Source organism: Nicotiana attenuata, unplaced genomic scaffold, assembly GCF_001879085.1.
Source record: "Nicotiana attenuata strain UT unplaced genomic scaffold, NIATTr2, whole genome shotgun sequence".
NCBI classification, from domain to species: domain Eukaryota; kingdom Viridiplantae; phylum Streptophyta; class Magnoliopsida; order Solanales; family Solanaceae; genus Nicotiana; species Nicotiana attenuata.
Window position 1 is genome coordinate 73,204 of NW_017672557.1, and position 21,379 is coordinate 94,582.

General features: G+C 37.8%; 1 protein-coding gene across 1 annotated transcript; it reads right to left on the reverse strand.

The window, feature by feature from the left end:
• Window positions 1-508: 508 nt before the first annotated feature.
• LOC109213664 (putative disease resistance protein RGA3) lies at window positions 509-20,939 on the reverse strand. Its single transcript, XM_019377491.1, has 2 exons — window positions 17,542-20,939; window positions 509-757 (listed from the first exon to the last, which is right to left on the reverse strand). The coding sequence occupies exons 1-2, from the start codon at window positions 20,864-20,866 to the stop codon at window positions 705-707; spliced, it is 3,378 nt and encodes a 1,125-aa protein (XP_019233036.1). The 5' UTR covers window positions 20,867-20,939; the 3' UTR covers window positions 509-704.
• Window positions 20,940-21,379: the final 440 nt, after the last annotated feature.

A 21,379-nucleotide genomic window follows, 5' to 3' on the forward strand; every position in this document is an offset into this window, starting at 1 on the left:
ATGCCCGATAGTGGCAGCACTGCTGAGGAAATCTGGGCTCAAGAGTAAGCCCAGAAGTAGAAAGCAAGCATCGGCTAACTCATTTGAACAAACATTCCAATTTTTCAAATCATTTAAAAAAACAACAAGATGTGAACACCAGGCTGAATTTGAACACCTTTAGGCCTAAAATTAAACTAAGAATCAAATCGAAAGCAGTTTACAAACTTAAATTGCTTGGACATAAGCGAGGCAGTGCTGAATAACTGAGCCATTTTACAGGCCATAAAAGGGTAAATCAACATAACAGTAGGCTGATTGAAGGGAGAAGCAAAGCCTAAACCAGATTTGCTAAAAGAAACAAAATGAATGAACTAGTCTGATGAGTATTCAACCATAACCATAGGCAGCATTTTTCAGAAAAATCCCACAGAACTCACATATCAAACTAACAGAACTCATATTCCTCTACTTATGCATATTATCCTAAACATGAACAACTCTTAAACCAGACACATGTAAACAACAAACCAACAGGAGATGTTCTTCCTGCAAATACATCCAACTCGACAGACTAACACCCCAAATCCAACCTTAAGATGAAATGTAATATGAAGGAAATACACATAGTAAGGCTAAGTTAATAAAAGCATAAACAAATTCAAAAGGGCTCAAACAGCTATTCAGAAACAAAACTAGCAATTGTCATTAAATCTTCAACCTAATTACATGGTTTCACATTTTGCACCCCATATGTTACTCAAGAGCCAAGGCATACCTGGAAATCAAAATAAAAGTAAATGAGTGAGAACTTTAAGCAGTAACAGCAGCTCAGCACATCAACAACAGCAGTACTCAATTCTTCTAGACCATTTTCGGACCAAGATGAGCCAGAAATTCTTTTGAAAGTTTTAATCTACTCCTAACAATGAACCTAGAGAGCAATTTTCAGCAATTTAAGTTGAAATGATGCAGAAAAGACTGCTGTATTTTCAGAATATCCAAGGCTTTAGGTGCAGAGAATATTGCTTGAAATCTCTCAGCCGTTTACTCCATTTTTTTGGGTCTGATCTCTGCCTATTTTTATTGATAACTAGCCTTATATAGAGGACCTTTAGGGCAACAGAATTGGTTTTAGGCTTTACCATTTACCCCTCCCCCAATTTTCATTCTTTCATTTTAAACCCCAAGATTAAAGTCTGCTTGCTAAACCAACCCCAAGCCCCACTTTCCTGGAAATTTTCAGGCAGTTTTAAAAGGATTCATCTTATTAAATTCCCCCAAATACCCTTAAAAGACTTACTAATTACCCTCACACTAAACCTTGAACCGGATTGCCCAAGTGCCTTTGGGCCCTCTGTAACACCGAGCTTCAAACAGCTCTTTGGGCTTCTTGCATCTAGCGAGCCCAAGTTCAGGTTTAAGCCAATGACTTCTAAAGCAAACTAAGAAAACCAAAATGACTCCATTTCTGAATTTTAGACACAAAATCTTTATACGAAGCAGAACTAATAAAAAGAAAAGAAGTAGAAAGAAAACTAGCAAATACTAATTAGAGAGATTAATCTAAACATTATACACTGAAATGACTCGATCCTAATCATGCAATCAGAACGACTTTAAAGTAGTAAAACAAGAAAGAAAAAGAGGAATCAGAAGGAGACGAGGACGAGAACAAAACAAAAGACGGAGAAGAATGAGAAAAGAATAGAGATACCTAAATAGTCACACGGACAGGGCTTGGCAAACCTCAGGCAGACTTCGATTTGACCCGAAATTGGCATCAATCGCATGTTCTCGTCGAGAACAGACGATCAATACCAATTTCATCCCTAATCGTTCTTAGGAACTCGAAGACTTGGGGAGATTTTCTTTTTCTTCTTCTTTTTAGATCCAAAACTAATCCGATTTGGCGGGGATTTGAGGATATGTGGTGATGGATTCATGTTCCATCGGGTGTGGGGATTGTGGAGGAGGAATTTGGAGTCGATTAGGCCACGCCGCCGCCGGAGATGACTTGGGGATAGTAGGGCGGCGGGTTCTCTAGTGTTTAGGTCGGAGACGAGAGAGATTGAGGAGTGGTTTGGTCCTAGGTTGTTTTGGACAATTTTATACGAGTTTAGTGAAGCCTCCCTGGCCGTTGGATGATGGAAGACGAAGGGCCAGGATCCTTGGGACGCTACTGAACTCAGAACGACATCGTTCGAGTTGTCTTAATACTTGGAGGGTCTGGACCGGGTATTGGGGTGGAGTGTGGGCCGGCCGGAACGGGTCTTGGGGAAATCGATTAGGCTGTTACAATTTGGCCCAAAAACAGCCCTCTTAATCCTTTTCCTTTTCTTTTTTCAAACTTCAAATTCCCTTTCTTTTAAAATTAAAACCTAAATTAATTATTAAGCTAGATTAACTTATCAAATTAAACTAATTACTCATCATAGTATCTTCAATAATTAATTAAATCCTAAATTTAAAGAAAAACTATAAAATTCAAAATTAAGAGCTAAAATGCAACGTGAGTCATTTTTGTGATTTTTTATTTTTATAAAACAATTAATTTACTAATTAACCTAAAAAATATAAAACTAAATCCTAAATGCAAAAGCAATGTATTTTTTTTTGTATTTTCATGAATTAAATAAAATTAAACATGCACAGAAAAATGCAAATAATTAAGAAAATTCCACAAAAATTCCCAAAATGGCAAATAATTAAAAGAAAAATTTATTTCTTTGGGATTCTGTAGGAGTAATTCATATAGGGCAAAAATCACGTGCTCACAAAGACTGTTTTTTCTATGATGGGGTACACTCTGGTTAATGATGGATGGGTTAAGCGAGCCAAGGTTGAAAGTGCTCCAACTCCTGTTGATACCCCGATTGATCAACCAGCTTCTCAGTCGACTACCTCCCTGAATCTTCAACAAATTCAACATTACCTTGAGTCAAGCTGTTGCTTGCGGAGATAAAAGAACAGGTAGATAAGATCAAGGATGTCACGAAGGAGACAGGTACAGATGTGGCCAACCTTCGGATTGACATAGGAGCTATAAGGAGACAAGGAACCAAGGCTTTCAATTCCATGAGTGAAAAGATGGACAAACTCGTCAAGGATGTTGAGAATTCCTATGACTCCTTCTGCACCAAAGTGATCAATACCCTCAAATACTTTCTGGGACGAAGTTAATTCCTCTGGTTGTGCTGTTATGGCAAACAATTTTTTTTGCTTATGTTTTTTGTTGGTGGTTGCTTTTAGACAATTCTTTTTTGGTCTGTACTAACTAAGCCTCTGTTGAAGGCTCTACTGCTCTAACCACTTTATTAGTATGTGCATTATGTTCTATTTTGCTCTTTGTATGTCTCTTTCCTTTTTGATTGATGTCAAAGGGGGAGAAAAATGTGAGTAAACAACTCAGGAGGGAATATAGGAACAGCATAATCTCAAGGGAAGCATCAGCTCAGGGGGAGAAACTACCTCAGGGGGATCAACTCCTTAAAAGGGTAGTATCTTAATTTACTTTACTTTGTTTACTCCTTCTTGATTGTAATCATCAAAAAGGGGGAGATTGATAGGTTTAAGTTTAAGTTTCAATGATGAAAATATTATTTTATGTTATATTTACAGGACAAACGAAAAGGAAAGAATGAAGATGCTCAGCAAGATTGCTATTGGATTCAAAATAGCAAGTAAGGAAAGAATGAAGATGTTGTTACTGCATTAATGATCAATCAAAGGAAGCAGATTGACTCGTCCTCAATCAAGGGAACTCAGATTGCCAACCATGGATTCTCTAATTAAGAAGATCGCGCTCGTGAATTAAGCTATCCAGACGTAAACGTCCTCCTTGAATCAAGCTGTGACAAGGAAGGTTAAATTCGAATCTGGGCTCGTCAAAGAGCAAGATTCGAAGAGGCACCCCTTGGGTCAAATCCCTTAATTAAAGATCTTGTGCCTCTGATTTTGCAAAAGACTCAACGGCTCTTTTCTCTCCTATAAGAAGGCTGATCCCTCAAGAAGAAGATTACACAACTACACACATTGTATTCTAAGTCTATCTACTTCTTAGTTCAAACACTGTAATCCTTAATTATCAGTGTCTCAAAAGATAGGGAGATCTAGAACACAAAAGAGAGTTGTGTCAACTATTCTGAACTTAAGTGTTGATACTGTTCGTTGGTGGTGAACGCGTTAAAACCATCAGTATTGTAACTTATTCAAAGATCTTAAGGGAACCCATGTGACCCAAGGAAAACTGGATATAAGTACCACAACGGTACCGAACCAGTATAAATCGTTGTGTGTTGTTTACTTTTTTTACTGCTTACTTTCATTCTGAGTTGTGGTCAGTCAACTAATACTTGTGTTAGTCGACTAAATTTTAAATAGTCAACAATCCCCCCCCCCCCTCTTGTACTTTCATTGAAGATGTGATGCTAGAGTCAGCCAAGGATAGTGAGGATACAAATTTTGTTGATTCTATTGTCATTGGTGTTGAGGATATTGAAAGTCCTGGAGTTTATGTATTTGAGCACATTGGTCCTCACTCCAAGCAATTTTCCATATTGTGTTTGGATGATGATATGAAAATAAAATTATCCGAGCCAATTGAGGAATCAGGGAATGAGGAACAAGGTCCCTACATTCTGGAATTTTTCATTCCAAAAAGACAGGATTACATACCTCATTTAAAGGCCAAGAAGTGCAGAATACTATATTATTTTTTGGGGACAATTAGATTTGTTCCACTATCCCTGGAGCATAGTATAAAATTTGAAGCCAAATTAGGGGTTCAATTCATAAGCTCAAGGTAGAGGCAGAAAGTGATTCACGTCGTGCCGCGACGTTAAATCGGACGCTTGTTGGGAGGCAACCCAACTTTACCGCTTTCTTTTACTTTTAGTTTTTTTGTTTGTATTATTTTTGTAGTGACGTTTTTTTTATAGGAGCATGGAAAGCAAAAGCTATTGGAAGGATACAACATCAAGCCATATGGTTGGAACTAAGTGTGGGGTGCTCGCACAAAGGTCAAACTTGGGAGAAGTCTGAGTACCCCATGAACTGCTAATGCTTCGACCTTTAGCTTACCAGGGAGTTTCTTTTACCGTCTTCTATTTTTGGGTGTGCATTGGGGACAATGCACAATTTTAAGTGTGGGGTGAAGAGACTGTTTGTGTGATTTCCAATGCTATTTTAGTTGTGTTTATTTCATGTGTGTTGAAAATAATCAAAAAAAATTAAAATAATAATAATTAGGTAGAAATAATCCCTCCTGATTTTTCTTATGGCTACGTTCTATTCCAAGTGACTCTTTGAACCGGGTAGTAGTTTTTTTATGTAGAGTTTTCAAAAAGTTTTGGACTTTTCCCGACGATGGACTTCTTAGACAGTTTTCTTGAGGGTTTAAAGTCTAAAGAAAAATACAAAAAGGTTTTTTGTTTCTATTTTTCAACTGATAATGGAATGGGAAGAACTTGAGTGTCTATGTTATTGACATGGTTTATTGGGGCTTAGAGGTGGAGCATTTATGCTGAGTACTTTCTTCTTGATTCTTGTGACTATATGCCTTGAGAATATATGTGACTTTATTTTTACGCTTGGGCTCATTTGTTGACTCCTGTTGTTACTTCCTAGTGTTTGGATTATATGATAACTGTGCTAGTTTTTAACTTGAGAGTCGGGTTTGAGCCGCCCTGAGTAAGTCATGTGCATTGTGTGAGGTGAGATTTTAGTTGTACTCTATGCCATCCCTTATTAGTCTAGAACTTGCCCCATGTGTGAGTCGAAGCGAAATGATTAAGTCTTGTGAGTTTAGGAAATGATATAGGCGTTTCTTGGACTGGCCCTTGAGCCTATTGGCCTACCATTGATAACATTATCCGTAGTCAGCCCTTTTGAGCCTGTAGACCTTTTTCTTTGGCACCCATATTATGAGTCAACCCCTATTTTGTTCTAAATGTGTTTTGTTCACCCTTTACCTTCAAAAGCATTTAAGTTGCTGAAAGAGTAAAGAAAGAGATTGGGTAGCTTTTGATTGGAACCATAAAAAGTCCGACAAAATATTGAACTGGTCATGACAAGAATATGCTTGAAAGTGTGGTGTATTAAAGTGCTTAGGAGGGTTAGTCACTATATATATATATATATATATATATATATCTACCGTCCTACGTCCTATATACTACTACTAANTGAAACACAAACGCAAGGAGATGTCCCTTGAAGATCTCATTGTTCGGTTTAGAATCGAAGAGGACAATAAAGCTACTGACAAGAGAGGCCGTGGAAACTCAACAATAATGAGAGCAAATATTGTTGAAGAGAACAAAAAGAGGAAGAAGGCTTCTGGACCGAAATACAACCCAAGCAAGAAGCGGTTCTTTGGAAATTGCTACAACTGTGAAAAAGCTGAAAACAAATCTACGGAGTGTCGTGCTCCGAAGAAAGACAAGAAGAAGGGTCAAGCAAACATGGTTGAAAAGCATGATGATGTTGATGACTTGTGTGCTATGCTTTCCGAATGCAACTTGGTGGGCAATCCTAAAGAGTGGTGGATTGCTTCTGGAGCCACTCGCCATGTTTGTGCTGTTAGAGAAGCTTTTGCTACTTATGCACCTGTTGGACCCGATGAGACGCTTTCTGTGGGAAATGCTGCAAAGGCCAAGATTGAAGGATGTGGGAAGATATTTCTCAAAATGACTTCCGGCAAAGTGGTGACTTTGAACAACGCCCTTCATGTTCCCGAGATTAGGAAGAATTTAGTCTCTACTGGACTTCTTGTTAAGAATGGTTTTAAATGTGTATTTGTATCCGATAAGGTTGTAATAACTAAGAACGAGATGTTTGTAGGAAAAGGTTACCTCACCGAGGGCCTTTTCAAGCTGAATGTAATGGTTGTTGAAAATAATAATAAAATTTCAGCTTCGTCTTACTTACTTGAGTCAAATGAATTATGGCATATACGTTTGGGTCATGTCAATTATAAAACCTTGCGGAAAATAATTAATTTGGAAGTATTGCCTAAGTTTGAATGTGACAAATCAAAATGTCAAGTATGTGTGGAATATAAATATGTTAAACATCCTTATAAGTCAGTTGAAAGGAATTCAAATCCTTTAGACTTAATTCATACAGATATTTGTAACATGAAGTCAATACCATCTCGCGGTGGAAAGAAGTATTTCATAAGTTTTATTGACGATAGTACTCGATATTGCTATGTTTACTTACTTAATAGTAAAGATGAAACAATTGACGCATTCAAGCAATACAAAAATAAAGTTGAAACGCAACTTAACAAGAAAATCAAAATGATAACAAGTGATAGGGGTGGTGAATATGAATCTCCTTTTGAACAAATATGCTTAGAATATGGAATTATTCATCAAACAAAGGCCCCTTACACGCCCCAGTCCAATGAGATTGTAGAAAGAAAGAATCGTTCATTAAAGAAGATGATGAACGCATTATTGATAAGTTCTGGTTTGCCGCAGAACTTGTGGGGGGAAGCCGTTCTTACGGCTAGCCGAATACTAAATCGAGTACCCCATAGCAAAACACAATCCATTCCATATGAAAAATGAAAAGGAAGGAAGCTCAACTTGAATTATTTTAAAGTGCGGGGTGTTTGGCAAAAGTGCAAGTTCCTAAACCCAAAAGGGTAAAAATAGGACCGAAAACCGTTGATTGTGTTTTCATAGGATATGCGACTAATAGTAAAGCATATCGATTTCGGGTTCATAAATCAGAAAATCCCGACATTTATAATAATACGGTTATAGAATCAGATAATGCTGAGTTCTTTGAAAATATATATCCGTATAAAAAGGAATGTGAGTCGATTGGTGAAGGATCTAAACGTCAAAGAACGTTTACTTCATTTGGACCAGATTTTGTGACTTTCTTATTGGAAAATGAGCCTCAAACATTTAAAGAAGCTATGTCTTCTTCGGAATCATTGTTTTGGAAAGAGGCAGTCAATAGTGAAATAGAATCCATACTGAACAACCATATATGGGAATTGGTTGATCTTCCTCCTGGAAATAAACCGTTGGGTTCTAAATGGATCTTTAAGAGGAAAATGAAAGATGATGGGACTATTGACAAATTTAAGGCAAGACTTGTGGTCAAAGGATATAGACAACGAGAAGGTCTTGACTATTTCGATACATACTCTCCAGTTACAAGAATTACGTCCATACGAACGTTAGTAGCATTAGCTGCAGTTTATGGTCTTGAAATTCATCAAATGGATGTTAAGACAGCCTTCTTAAATGGAGAGTTGGAGGAAGAAATTTACATGGAACAACCTGAAGGGTTTGTGGTTCCAGGTAAAGAAAAGAAGGTATGTAGACTTGTTAAGTCCCTTTACGAACTAAAACAAGCACCCAATCAATGGCATGCGAAATTTGACCACACAATGTTGTCAAATGGTTTTAAAATAAATGAATGTGATAAATGTATGTACATTAAAAATGCTCCAAATCACATAGTCATTGTTTGCTTATATGTGGATGATATGCTGATAATGAGTAATCACATTGCCAGCATAAAAGCGACTAAACGCATGCTAACTGGCAAGTTTGATATGAAAGACTTGGGAGTTGCTGATTTAATTCTGGAAATTAAGATCCATAAGATTTCTCAAGGTCTGGCATTGTCACAATCTCATTATATTAAGACAGTACTTGAAAAATTCAAGCACTTGGTCTTTAAAGTTGCAAAGACTCCAATTGACATGAATCTTGCATTAGCAAAGAACAAAGGTGATGTTTTAAACGTCAATACCACACAAGAGGGGGGTGATTTGTGTGGTACTCAATTTTTCGCTTAAACTGCTTCTGGAAGGACCTGATTCTTCTAGGTGTACTTATTACTACTATTTGCGGAATTAAAAGTACATAAAATGAAGAACACAGAGATTTTACGTGGAAAACACCTGGCTCAAAAGGTGAAAAAACCACGACCTACTACTCAGTAGGATTTTCCCAAACTTCCACTAAAATCACTGAGCCAAAACTGCATTTACAAAACTCTTTGTAAACATAAGGATTAACTCTAATCCCGTTGTGGCAACCAGCCTCTAACTGCTGCGACAACTTCAAGTTAACTCTAACTTGAATACTCAAAGTACCTAATACAATTGCTTCTATGAAAGCTGAAAGGTACAATATTAAAACACCTACTACAATTGAACTAGAAATAAAGAAAGACACATAAAACTCTTTATGGTGCTGGTTCTTCAAGCTCGTTCATGTAGCTTCTGGTTTGCACACTTGAATCACACACGAACTGCTTGCAAAAAGCCTTGCTATTTTGCTCCCAATTCACGTTTAACTTCTGCGTTTTTGTGCAACACTTTAATGTGAGAACATCCTGCAATTTATAGAGTTAGTAGATGAAGAAATAACTAGAGTTCTGATGCAACTCTTCCTTGGTGGAAGAGTTCTAGTTGATTTCAACTTCTAACTCCTTCCCTGTCTTGGATAGTGTTCTCTTTGATTAAGGAGTCCTTCTCCTTATCAATTTTGCAACCTTTTCGATCTGGAGATATTAAATACACCAAGTTAAGCTTATCTCCATCACGTGCAACCCACATGCTCAAATCTGCCCGTTTTTGTGAACCTGAGGGATGGACCTGGTTCATGTCTGAGTTTCTTTGTCAGTCTTCAAAACTAACCTTTACTTGGGCCAACAAATTCCCCCTTTTTGATGATGACAAACTCTATGCTTTTCATAAGCTTAGCCCTGTTTCAACTCAGCTTAACATCAACACAATGTTAGAAACATTTTTCCTTTTTATCACTTATCATCAAGAACCAGGTACATTAGGTTATAAACATCACTGTTCAAAGTGTAAGCATCACTTGTTTAAAGCACAACCTTTTTTCCCCCTTTTGGCATCATCAAAAAGTTGCATAAAAAATGTGAGATAACCAGATTTTAAAGCTTACTCATGGCCACTGGGGCTACTTCAAAAGCAAACATGGATTAATCATCATAGATCAAATTAAGAATTTCAACCATCAAAGAAATATAAACAAACAGTTAGAGCAAAAACAATGAACTTCATTGATGATTGATATGATTTTACCACAAAGCATAAGAAGAAATAAAAATACTGAAAACATGAGCAAAAGAAACAAAACGTCCCGAACTGGGTCACTGATTGATCTACACCAGGCTAGAATTTAAGGCTTGGAAGAGGTAGGGGCTGGGTTATTTGCTTGGAGAAGTTTCAGCATGTCTTGAAAAATTCCATCATTCTTCTCCTTTTCCCTTGCAAGTTTAGTTTTGAGAACATCTCTCTCAAATTCTACCTCAACCAATCGTGTCTTCAGCCTTGCTATCTCAATATCCTTTGCCTCACTCTCCTGAATAGAGCTCTGACCTTGCTATTGATAGGTGTCCTTTTAGATGAACCAGGTTCATTAAGAATGACATTGACTTCATAATCGCAAGCAAGCAGAGTATTAACCCCACTTCTTCATAGGTACCTTGAAATGTGCAAGCACAGTTGTGAGAATGAAACCATAGGGAATGGCATGAGTTTTTGGTACCATTGATAACTCTATCAGTAGGTCCGCGAGGGTTTCCTATTCAGATGGAACGGGTTCATCTATATTTTTGCCAAGTTGAACCAACCCCTCAGCAGCTTCGCCATACCCACTTCCCCCTGTTTTGCTCACACTCTCTTCTATTTCACTAAATTCCTCTCCCCAAACAACCATTGCACCAGTTTCTTTAATTATACCAACAGGAGTTGGTGAAGAATCAGCCACTCTTGTCCCCTTTCCCCTCACAGTACTCCTAGCGCCCTTGCTCTCCTTTTTTTCATTTTTACCACCAACTTCTCCATATTATGTAGACTCTATACCTGCTATACATCCTGCAAATCTATTCTCCAAATTTGCAGCAACTTTAGAAATTGTCTCAAGAGAAACTTTAGAATCAGAATATACCTGTTCAGTTTTGAAAGACCTACTTTCTTCCCCCTTAGTAGCAGACTTAAATGAATCTTCAGATTTCTCGGATTCTTCTTCCCTACCTGCTTTCAATTGCTTGTTTATTTGCTTGGTGATGAAGGATTTTCAGAGGTGTTCGACATATCTAGGCTAGGGTATGAAAAGAAAAGAATTAGATTGTGTTTGAAAGATGAAAGAAGAATGAGAGTTTTTGACGGCTTGAGAGAGATGAAGTAAGGAATACACCAAAGCTGATCAATATATAGAGGAATAATTGATGGGGTAGCTATATCTTTTCAGACTCTTCGAAGTTTAATTAAACTGAAATTCAATTTTGAAGAGACGTTGGAGTGTATCCCTAGAATCTAGGTACTTCCATTTGGTAGGGACTCTTTTGAACGAGACCGGTTCACTTGTAACGGATATGTCCAAAAGGAGTTTGATATTTGGTAGGACTCTCTGCTCATGATCCAAATATAGTTATTTTAAATTATGCAGAGTGTAGAAAACATACCATGTTATCTTGATGAACCAGGTTCTTCACTGATAATTATCTTGTGTGAGTCTAAATTTGCCAAAATAGAGAAAATATCATTAGAGATTAATGAGTCATTTTAACACATGGCACAAGAGTATACTATGGGAAGTATGAGACTGAGCAAGAATTAATCTAATTATACACAATTTATAGACTTTCTAACCAATTTTTTTTCATTTTTTTTTGTTTAACCTTGAACTGGTCCTTTTAGGTGATCTTAATCATCCCTAATTCCAACCTGTTCCTCTCAAAGTGATCTCTACTTAAGGCTTTTGTGAAGATGTCAGCAATTTGCTTGTCAGTAGCACAAAATTCCACGGTGATCAAGCCTTTCTCATAGTTGTCCCTCAAAAAAATAGTGCCTAACATCTATGTGCTTAGTTCTATTATGATGAACTGGTTTCTTTGTCATACTAATAGCACTAGTGTTATCACAAAAAAATAGGGATGCAACCACATCAATTCCAAAGTTCAATAATTGTTGTTTGATCCACACAATTGAGCACACCATGAAGTAGCAGCAACATACTCAGCTTCAGCAGTAGATAAGGCCATTGAATTTTGCCTTTTTGGTAGCCTATGACACAAGACATGAACCAAGGAAGTGTGCCATACCTGGGTTGCTCTTCCTATCAACTAGAAAACCTGAAATCGAGCACAAAGACCTACACTGCACACAATGCCAGGTCTGCTAGTAGTGAGATATAAAAGAGAACCAATCATTCCCCTGTACAACTTCTGATCAACAGATGAACCAGGTTCATCTATAGCCAATTTTGTGGATGTTGCAATAGGAGTGTCAATTTCTTTGGATGTTCCTTCCTGGTTTTGTTACTAAGGAATAGGTTCATGGACAGGTTCCCTCGAGGTTTAAGGATCAGTTCCTCTCTAGTCAGTTCCCCCTGTCATGTTGCCCTGGGTGGAAGGACCTGTTCAATCACATGTTCCTTCCTGTGATGCTTCTTCAGGCTGGATTATGGTTTCACCATTTGAATTTCTTATCATCCCAATCTCTTCATTATCTTGTTCCTGTTTCTCAGAAAGAATGTTAGTTTTAAATAACATATACATTTTTTCTACACACATAGTTCTTTTACTGTATATATCTTATAAGTTTTACTATGTGAAGAATATCCCAAGAATACTCCCTCATCACTTCTGGGATCATACTTACCTAGGGAGTCTTTGCCATTATTGTGCACAAAGCATTTGCATATAAATGCCCTAAGATGGGATATATTTAGCTTTCTCCCTTTAAGTGACTCATAGGGAATCTTCTTAACAAGAAGTCTAGTCATGCAACTATTTATAATGTAGCATGAAAAAATTCAGCAAACTTAGCATTTTCAAATTTGGTTCCATGATCAGACCTAATTGATGTAAGTTGATTACCTAGTTGTTTCTGAGTTTTTTTCTAACAAAAGAAGTAAACACGTCAAATTCTTCATCTTTAGATGTTAAAAAAAATGTCCAAGTAAACCTAGAGTAATCATCAACAAGCACCATCACATATCTTTTACCACCTCTGCTTAATATTCTCATTGGACCACAGAGATCCATATGGACCAGTTCCATCGTTCTGGTGGTACTTACCACTTTCTTGCATTTAAAAGAGGATCTTACCTGCTTCCCCCTTGCACAAGCCTCACAAACTCTGTCTTCCTTGAACTTGATGTTAGGCATCCCTATCACCAGATCCTTGGAGACTAATTTGTTGAGTTGACTCAGACTTGCATATCCAAGTCTCTTGTGCCAAAGGAGGGGATCATTGTCCAAGACACTTAAGCAAGTTAGTTCATTTTCTGAAAGTGTATACAAATCTACAATGCGTGTATTGTTAACTATTTTTCCCTGCAAAACAATCTTGTCAATGGTAAGATTAATCACAAAATATTTGGTAGTGGTGAATGCTACCAAGTTACCTTTATCACATAATTGTGATACACTGATTAGACTATACTTTAGGTCATCTATCAAGTAGACATTCTCAATAGAATGAGAGTCAGTCTTATCTACCTTTCCAACCCCAATGATCTCACCTTTCTTCCTATTTCCAAAGGAGACATTACCTCCTTTGAGGTCTTCAAGTGAAACGAACTGGTTCTTGCTTCCTGTCATATGCTTTGAACAGCCATTATCCATGTACCATATTTGGCTGCTCCCCTTCACTTGGACCCGCGAAAGGAAATCAGGGGTTAGTCTTAGGAACCCAAACTAGTTTGGGTCTCTTTCTATAGGCAAAAGGGTGGATCAAATTCTTTTTAGCCCAACCTGGCAGCCTATTTTTCCCTTGAACAAATTCTTTATTCTTTTGACTAGCCTTTTCTTTTGCAATACATTCACTTTTATAGTGACCAGTTTTACCACAGTGTGTGCAAATTTTATTCTCAGGAAGTGTGAGGTACTTGCTTTTGAGATCCCACTTAGGTGCAGGGGTCCCGTGGCCAAGTCCTCTCTTATTGCTACTATGGTGTTCATGTAGCCATGAAAGCGCATCGGAGGACCTATTCCATTTACAGGTTTTATCTAGCTCGTGCTTAACCTTGTTTAGATCCTCCTTAAGGACTTTTATCTACTCATCTCTTTTGTACAACTCATCTTTTATTTTTCCTACATTTTCTTCTAGTGTGAGTTGTGTGTGATCAGATTTCTTTTTACCAGTTCCTAATATCAATTTTAGATTTTCAGATTTAAGCTCTAGGACTGTGGTGTCAAGTTCATGAACCTGGTTCTTTAACTCAGCATTTTTACTTTCATTTTCACCGGCCCTAAGTTTCAGATTTTTGCACTTAGCTTTCAAAATCACACTCCTTTGACAGCTGTTTGTTTTCATTGTTTAGATCCTCAGATTCATCAATGAAATCCAGGAGTAACTCATATAGCCTTTCTTTAGACAAAAATTTAATCTTGTCTTTGAGATGAATTATACTTACCTCAGATTCCTCATCGGATTTTCCAATTGCCATAAGTGCTTGTTCATCTCCATCTTCATCCTCTGAGTCCTCATCTGAGCTTTCTCCCCAGGCAGCAACCATAACCTTTGTTGATCCTTTGTTCTTCTTGGGTTGAATCTGTTCCTTCTTCCTGTTCCTTCGTTCAGCTCTTTCCTTCTTCCATTCAATTTCCCATTGAGGGCAATTTTTGATGTGGTGATCAGTCTTCCCACACTTGTAACACCCCTCATTGGTTTTATTTTTCAGGAACCCTTGGTTTGTTGTAGCTTTCACTTCTTGAAGGACCATTTCCTCTCATTAGGTATTTCTTGAAATCCTTTGTGATCATGGTCATTTCATCCTCCTCTAGATCAGCACCTTCAGTGATTCTGAATGCCATGCTCCTTTCCTTCTTGGGTGCATCCATCTTCATGGTTTGCCTTCTAAGTTCATAGGCAGTGAGATTTCCAATTAGCTCATCCAACTTAAGAGTGACAATGTTCTTTGATTCCTGAATAACTGTGATTTTGCTTTCCCAAGAGATTGGCAGTACCCTTGTCAAAATCTTCTCAACTTTGTCTTCTTCAAGAATAACCCTTCCAAGAGACTTAAGTTCATTTGTCAGTGTGGTGAACCTTGTATACATCTCTTGGATGGTTTCCCCTTCCTTCATGGTGAAATTCTCATATTGAGAATACAGCAGTGTTCCTCTAGACCTCTTCACTTGAGGTGTTCCTTCATGAGCCACTTGCAAAATGTCCCAGATTTCCTTAGCAGTGGTACAGCTTTGAATTCTACTGTACTCGTCTGGACCAAGTCCACACACAAGTCATTTCTTGGCCTTTGCATTCTTTTCCCACTTCCTCAAGTCCTCAGCATTGCAGGCAGCTCTTGTTCTTGGCACATCTACTCCTTCAGCATTCTTCTTCATGGTAACCAGGGGACCATCAGTGACAATGTCCCATAACTGATAGTCTTCTCCGATAATGTGATCTCTCATCCTGTCTTTCCACCAAGAGTAGTAGTGGCCATTAAAGAGTGGAGGCCTATCAGTGGATTGCCCTTCCCAGTTTCCAGGTGGTGCGCTCATCTTGATCTGTTCCTAAGGTGTTAGCCTTTTCAAGGATAACCTCCTCTGATACCAATTGATGTTTTATATGTCAATACCACACAAGAGGGGGGTGATTTGTGTGGTACCCAATTTTTCACTTAAACTGCTTCTGGAAGGACTTGGTTCTTCTATGTGTTCCAACTACTACTGTTGCGGAATAATAAATACAGAAAATAAAGAACACAGAGACTTTACGTGGAAAACACCCGGCTCAAAAGGTGAAAAAACCACGACCTACTACTCAGTAGGATTTTTCCCAACACTTCACTAAATCACTAAGCCAAAACAGCATTTACAAAACTCTTTGTAAACCTAAGGATTACCTCTAATCCCGTTGTAGCAACCAGCCTCTAACTGTTGCGACAACTTCAAGTTAACTCTAACTTGAATACTCAAAATACCTATTACAATTGCTTCTAGATAAAGTTGAAAGGTACAATATGAACACCTACTACAATTGAACTAGAAATAAAGAAAGATACATAAAACTCTTTCTGGAGCTACTTCTTCAATCTGGTTCATGTAGCTTCAGGTTTGCACACTTGAATCACACACGAACTGCTTGCAAAAAGCCTTGCTATTTTGCTCCCAATTCACGTTTAACTTCTGCGTTTTTGTGCAACATTTTAATGTGAGAACATCCTGCAATTTATAGAGTTAGTAGATGAAGAAATAACTAGAGCTCTGATGCAACTCTTCCTTGGTGGATGAGTTCTAGTTGATTTCAACTTCTAACTCCTTCCCTATCTTGGATAGTGTTCTCTTTGATTAAGGAGTCCTTTTTCTTATCAATTATGCAACCTTTTCGATCAGGAGATATTAAATAGACCAAGTTAAGCTTATCTCCTTCACGTGCATCCCACATGCTCGAATCTACCCGTTTTTGTGCACCTGAGTGATGGACCTGGTTCATCCTGAGTTCCTTTGTCAATCTTCAAAACTAACCTTTACTTGGGCCAACAATCATAGTGAGCGGTGAAAAAGTGCGAGCTAATTCAAGAGAATGTGACTAGTACATTATTGTAGTTGCTCGAGAGAGAATTATGATAAGTCGAGTGCTCATGATCCATAGAGAATACTTAGGCGAAATTATAGAAGACGTAGCGAGAAGGATTCTGACAATTGGGGAAATCATAACTTTAGGCCTCCTTAATCTTGTCTCCAACTCTTAGTATCTTTAATTGCTAATTTATTATTTTAATTTGTTAGTTAATTAGTTAGATATAAGAATCTTAATATTTCTAACTTAGGAATTGTTCGAGCTTGCCTTATTGGTGATATTGAACAGTTATAGCGACACCTTAGTTCTCTGTGGGATTCGACTTCGGACTTTTAGACCGGATTGTATTTGCAGCGACCTTTTTTATCCTTTTTAGGACTAGAGTTGGGCGTGATCACCTAACTCAATAAAGCTTTTGAATGAGAAACCAAACTGATACTGCTATCTTCATGTTCAGACTGTCACTTAATCTGCTAGCTCAACCCAAACTAGTCGGCTATATGAATCATTTATATCCATCCTACTCTAGTTGGACGTATTTCATTTCAATACTCAATAATTTATTTATTTTTAAAGAAACTAAGGATTCTCTTCACGTTATCAAGAAAAAAATGCAAGGACTCCCTCAAACTAGAGGTTCTTAAGTCCCGATGAATAACAAGGGTGGCAGAATGTTGCTAGCCAACGTAAACCTAGTCCAATTTGAGGTTTAGACTGTTAAGGGCGAATTCTTTTCCATATCAAAAGCAAGAAACAGTGCCTTTGCTATATAGTCCTCCATGTTGGTTTTACCAACTATCTACTTTAGCTTGTCGAATAAAATGATCTCCTCCTTAAAATGCAAAACCATCATCAAGAAAAGCCAAACTAACATACAACAAAACTGGAGTACTTTATATTAATACTATATTTCTTTTAATCTCTGTGAGCCTCAACTCAGGTTGAACAAAATGAGAAGTAAGAGTATATAGTGTTCTGATTGTTAACCGGAAAAATTAATTGATCTAAAATGCATCACTTACCTGTCATAGCTTGGATATATGGGCCATTAATCTTGACGAATGGAACATGTTTTATCTTGTGCCAATCTTCTCCGACATCCTTTCTGCATCTTAATCCCAAGTTTGGACAGCCCCATATAGACAGAAACTGAAGCTTGGTTAGCTTTTTCACCGATTCTGGTACAGAACTTAGATTTTCACAGTACCACAGCTCCAATTCTCTAAGAGAAATGAGATCTCCTAGCCATTCTGGGAGCATATACATCTTAGGACAGCTCCATATATGCAGAGTCTGGAGAGATGTAAGGTTCTGCATAGTCATCGGCAAGGTTGTCAAGTTTTCACAGTCAGAGAGTGATGCATATTGAAGAAACTGTAAACTTTGTAATCCTTTCTCCAAGCTAATGTTACGACAACCATGAATGGACAAGGACTTCAAAGTTTCAAGTCCACATGAATCGAGCACAGAACTGAGACTGTTACAGTTACTGATGCTTAATGACTCGAGACAAGGAAGAACTTTCAGCTCACTCGAAAGACTTTGAATCTCTGCACAATCTCTAATTTCCACGGACAGCAGATTGATATTATTTTTCAGCAACCCTTCAGGTAAGTGTAGAATTTCCAAAAATCCACTGATCATAAGATGAGAAAGGGAGGTAATCTTGGCTGCTGTCTCTACTAGTAATTCACTGCTACAATCAGACAATTCTAATGAGTCAAGAGAGGGAAGATCTGGCAATTTATTCAAATAGGGACATGCCTCGCACGTAAGTTTCTTCAGACAATGAAGAATACTATGATCTTTATTAACTGACCATCCCAATAGATTGGGCATATTCCGGAGCGTCAGTTGCTTCAGTGATGCAAATTGAGTTGCCGAATCCTCTTCACCGGAACTATTGCAGAAATACATTGCGGAATCCATCCCGTCAACAGTGAGAACCTCAAGAAAAGGCAACTTCCCTAGTTGAGGCAGCTCCACACACCTGTGACACTTTAGAAGCCAGATTTCCACAATGTGTACCAAGTATATATTCATCAACCAACTGGGGAAATTTGCACCAATATAACCCTCTATGTGTAACTTGCTCAAATCAGAATTTGGTTGAAGGCTCTCAACAATGCGCTCAACATTTTCTCTTGTGCCCATTTCTTCAACTTGATCCCATATTAACTTTAGAAATCGGATGTGCCTCTTCCCATTCAAGTTAGCATTTTTGGCACATATCTCATCGGACAAATTCTCAAGGTTCTTTATCATTAATTCACCATGAAGATCAAGTCTCTGCAACTCAGAAATGTCACAAGCAGCAGCCTTGCTAACAATGTAAACTGGCAATGTTTGCAGGGATCTCATTTTTCCAATGCCACCAGGTAACATGGTTAAGGATGTGCATCCGTATATATCCAGATGTCTAAGGTTCACCAACTTTCTAATTTCTGCCGGAAGTTCTATCAGATGGTTGCAATGCTTAAGTATTAAAGCTTCAAGATTAAGGAGGCAACAGATAGACTTTGGCAATGTTCTTAGCAGAGTGTGTGAAAGATTGAGGTATCGTAGATGTAATAAAGTACCAACTGACTTAGACAAATTCTTTATCCGACTACCACTGCAATCTAATGCCCGAACAGATTTAAAGCTCAAAAAGAAACTCTTGGATAGTTTCGTGATATTTCTCTGTCCATCCAAAAGAAGAAACGATCGCAGCTTTTGAGCACTCCTCAACATGCCAAGTCTTTTGGGTACCAGTACACTGCCAAGCATTGATAAGTGGCGTGTGGCCACAGGAATGATAACTTCCTTGCCAAATTCTGTTGTTAAACAATCAACACCACCTACAGATTTGGAAAGATCATGGACAAGATCATGCATGTCACAGTCAACTATATTCCCATCAAAATCTCTTCTCACATTTTGGAAGAAGGAGCGCCACAACAACTCATTGAAATAACCATTCCCAGCTTCTTCAGGTGGCATGCTTTCAGAGGATGGAACAAATCCTTCCGCTATCCATAGGCATATCAAGGTGTTTTTATTTATCCTATAGCCCTTAGGAAATATAGAACAATATGCAAAACATTGTTTCAGATGTGTCGGCAAGTACTCATAACTTAATCTTAGGGCCGAAAGAATTCCAGCTCCGTCTTCACTTCCCATAAGATCCCACATTGCACAATCTCGGATGAAAGACCATTCAGATTTCTGATTCTTCAAGCACATTAAACTTCCAAGGGCCTTTGCCGCTAAAGGAACCCCCCTACATTTCTTGGCGATCTCTTTCCCGAGCTCTTCAAGAGCTAATAATTCTTTTTGCCTATTCTTGTATGCCAGTTCCTGAAACAAGGACCAGCAATCATCATCCGAAAGGCCTTCCAAACGATATGGATTTGCTGTGCCCATCAGCAGCGCAGCCTTCTCATTTCGAGTAGTCACTAACAGCCTACTCCCATCCAAACCACTGTGAACTAAATTCTTTAATCTCTCGTATTTCTCATGATCATCATCCCATACATCATCTAGGACAAGCAAAAATTTCTTGCCCAATAATAACGCTTGGACACGCCGCAAGATCGCCTCCATCTCTACAAGGTTACAACTACTACCAGTGGCATATTCTATGATTGCTTTAAGAAGCCTTTTCACATCAAATCCTTTTGAGACACAAACCCATATTCTTGTATCAAATCTATCCTCTACAACAGCATCATTGTAAACCAATTTTGCAACTGTAGTCTTCCCAATTCCTCCAATTCCAACAATGCTAACAACCGGTACATCAGATTCTATGAGTAGCTTGATTATGTTTTCCTTATCCTTATTTCTACCAAAAACCTTTGATTCAATTACATAAGAGTCTGACTGTGGTCTTTCACAAGAAAAACCTCCCTGATAAACAACATCCCTAAAATGGAATTTGGCTCTCTCATTTGCAACCAATTCTAACTTTTCTCCAACTTCTTTCAGTTTCAACTTCATACGGTAACCCAGACAAAGTAAAGTACCATTCAGATAAAGAGAAGTCACAGCATAGGAAACACAATAATGGGTTTCTCGGTCGTCGAGAATTACCTTAAGGCGGAGCAATTCAGTCAAGTATTCATCCAATAAATCATCTGCTTCATAGACAATGTCTTTGAGCTTCACCAGCCAGTTCTTCAAAGATTTATCTTTCATTTGCCTATCCTCAGCATCTTGTAGTACAGCTTGAATTGTTGATAGTGTGCTCTGCAGATTTATCATCTCCTTCTTTGTACTTCCTAGCTGTCCATTTTTTTGGAAAATTTGGGAAGTTATCTTTTGGAAAAGGACTTCCATTAGAGCTGAAAGTACTGCTTCTGCCATGGTTGGTACTGAAAATTGTGGCTGCCTGTGAGAGTATCAACAACAACAAGTAATTTCCTTAGATGAAATACTACTTTTCTTGATCACACTATAGTGAAGACTATGAGTCAAATAAATAGTAAGTCAACATGTATAGAATAAACAAAGAAGTTTCCATGCTTATTACATTGAATTATCTTTTTTTTTTTTTTCAACTATGATTTTACTCGTACTAAAGTTTAGTAAAAGAAGACGTGTTAAACTAATAAACTCCACAATTTATTACATTCATAACAGCTGGTGATTTGTGTCAACTAACCAATAATTTCTCTATTCATCAATTGGCTCCAAATTTGAATATCAACAATTTGTAAGGATCGATTGGTTCAAATACTAAATGAAAGTACAATTGGAGGTGCGAATTTGATATCTTTCAACCGAATTAAAATTTTATTTTCACAAAAATTATTAGAATTTTTAGTATTAAAAATGTTCAAAAAGTATTAATTGTTATATAGTTTTCATGAATTTCCT

What these genes read in the sequence shown, in the direction of transcription:
- LOC109213664 (XM_019377491.1), bottom strand. Translation starts at nt 20,866, where the DNA reads ATGGCAGAAGCAGTACTTTCAGCTCTAATGGAAGTCCTTTTCCAAAAG. An exon ending in ATATATCCAAGCTATGACAG is followed by an intron (nt 758 to 17,541) that starts GTAAGTGATGCA and finishes TTTGATTTCCAG; the next exon opens with GTATGCCTTGGCTCTTGAGT.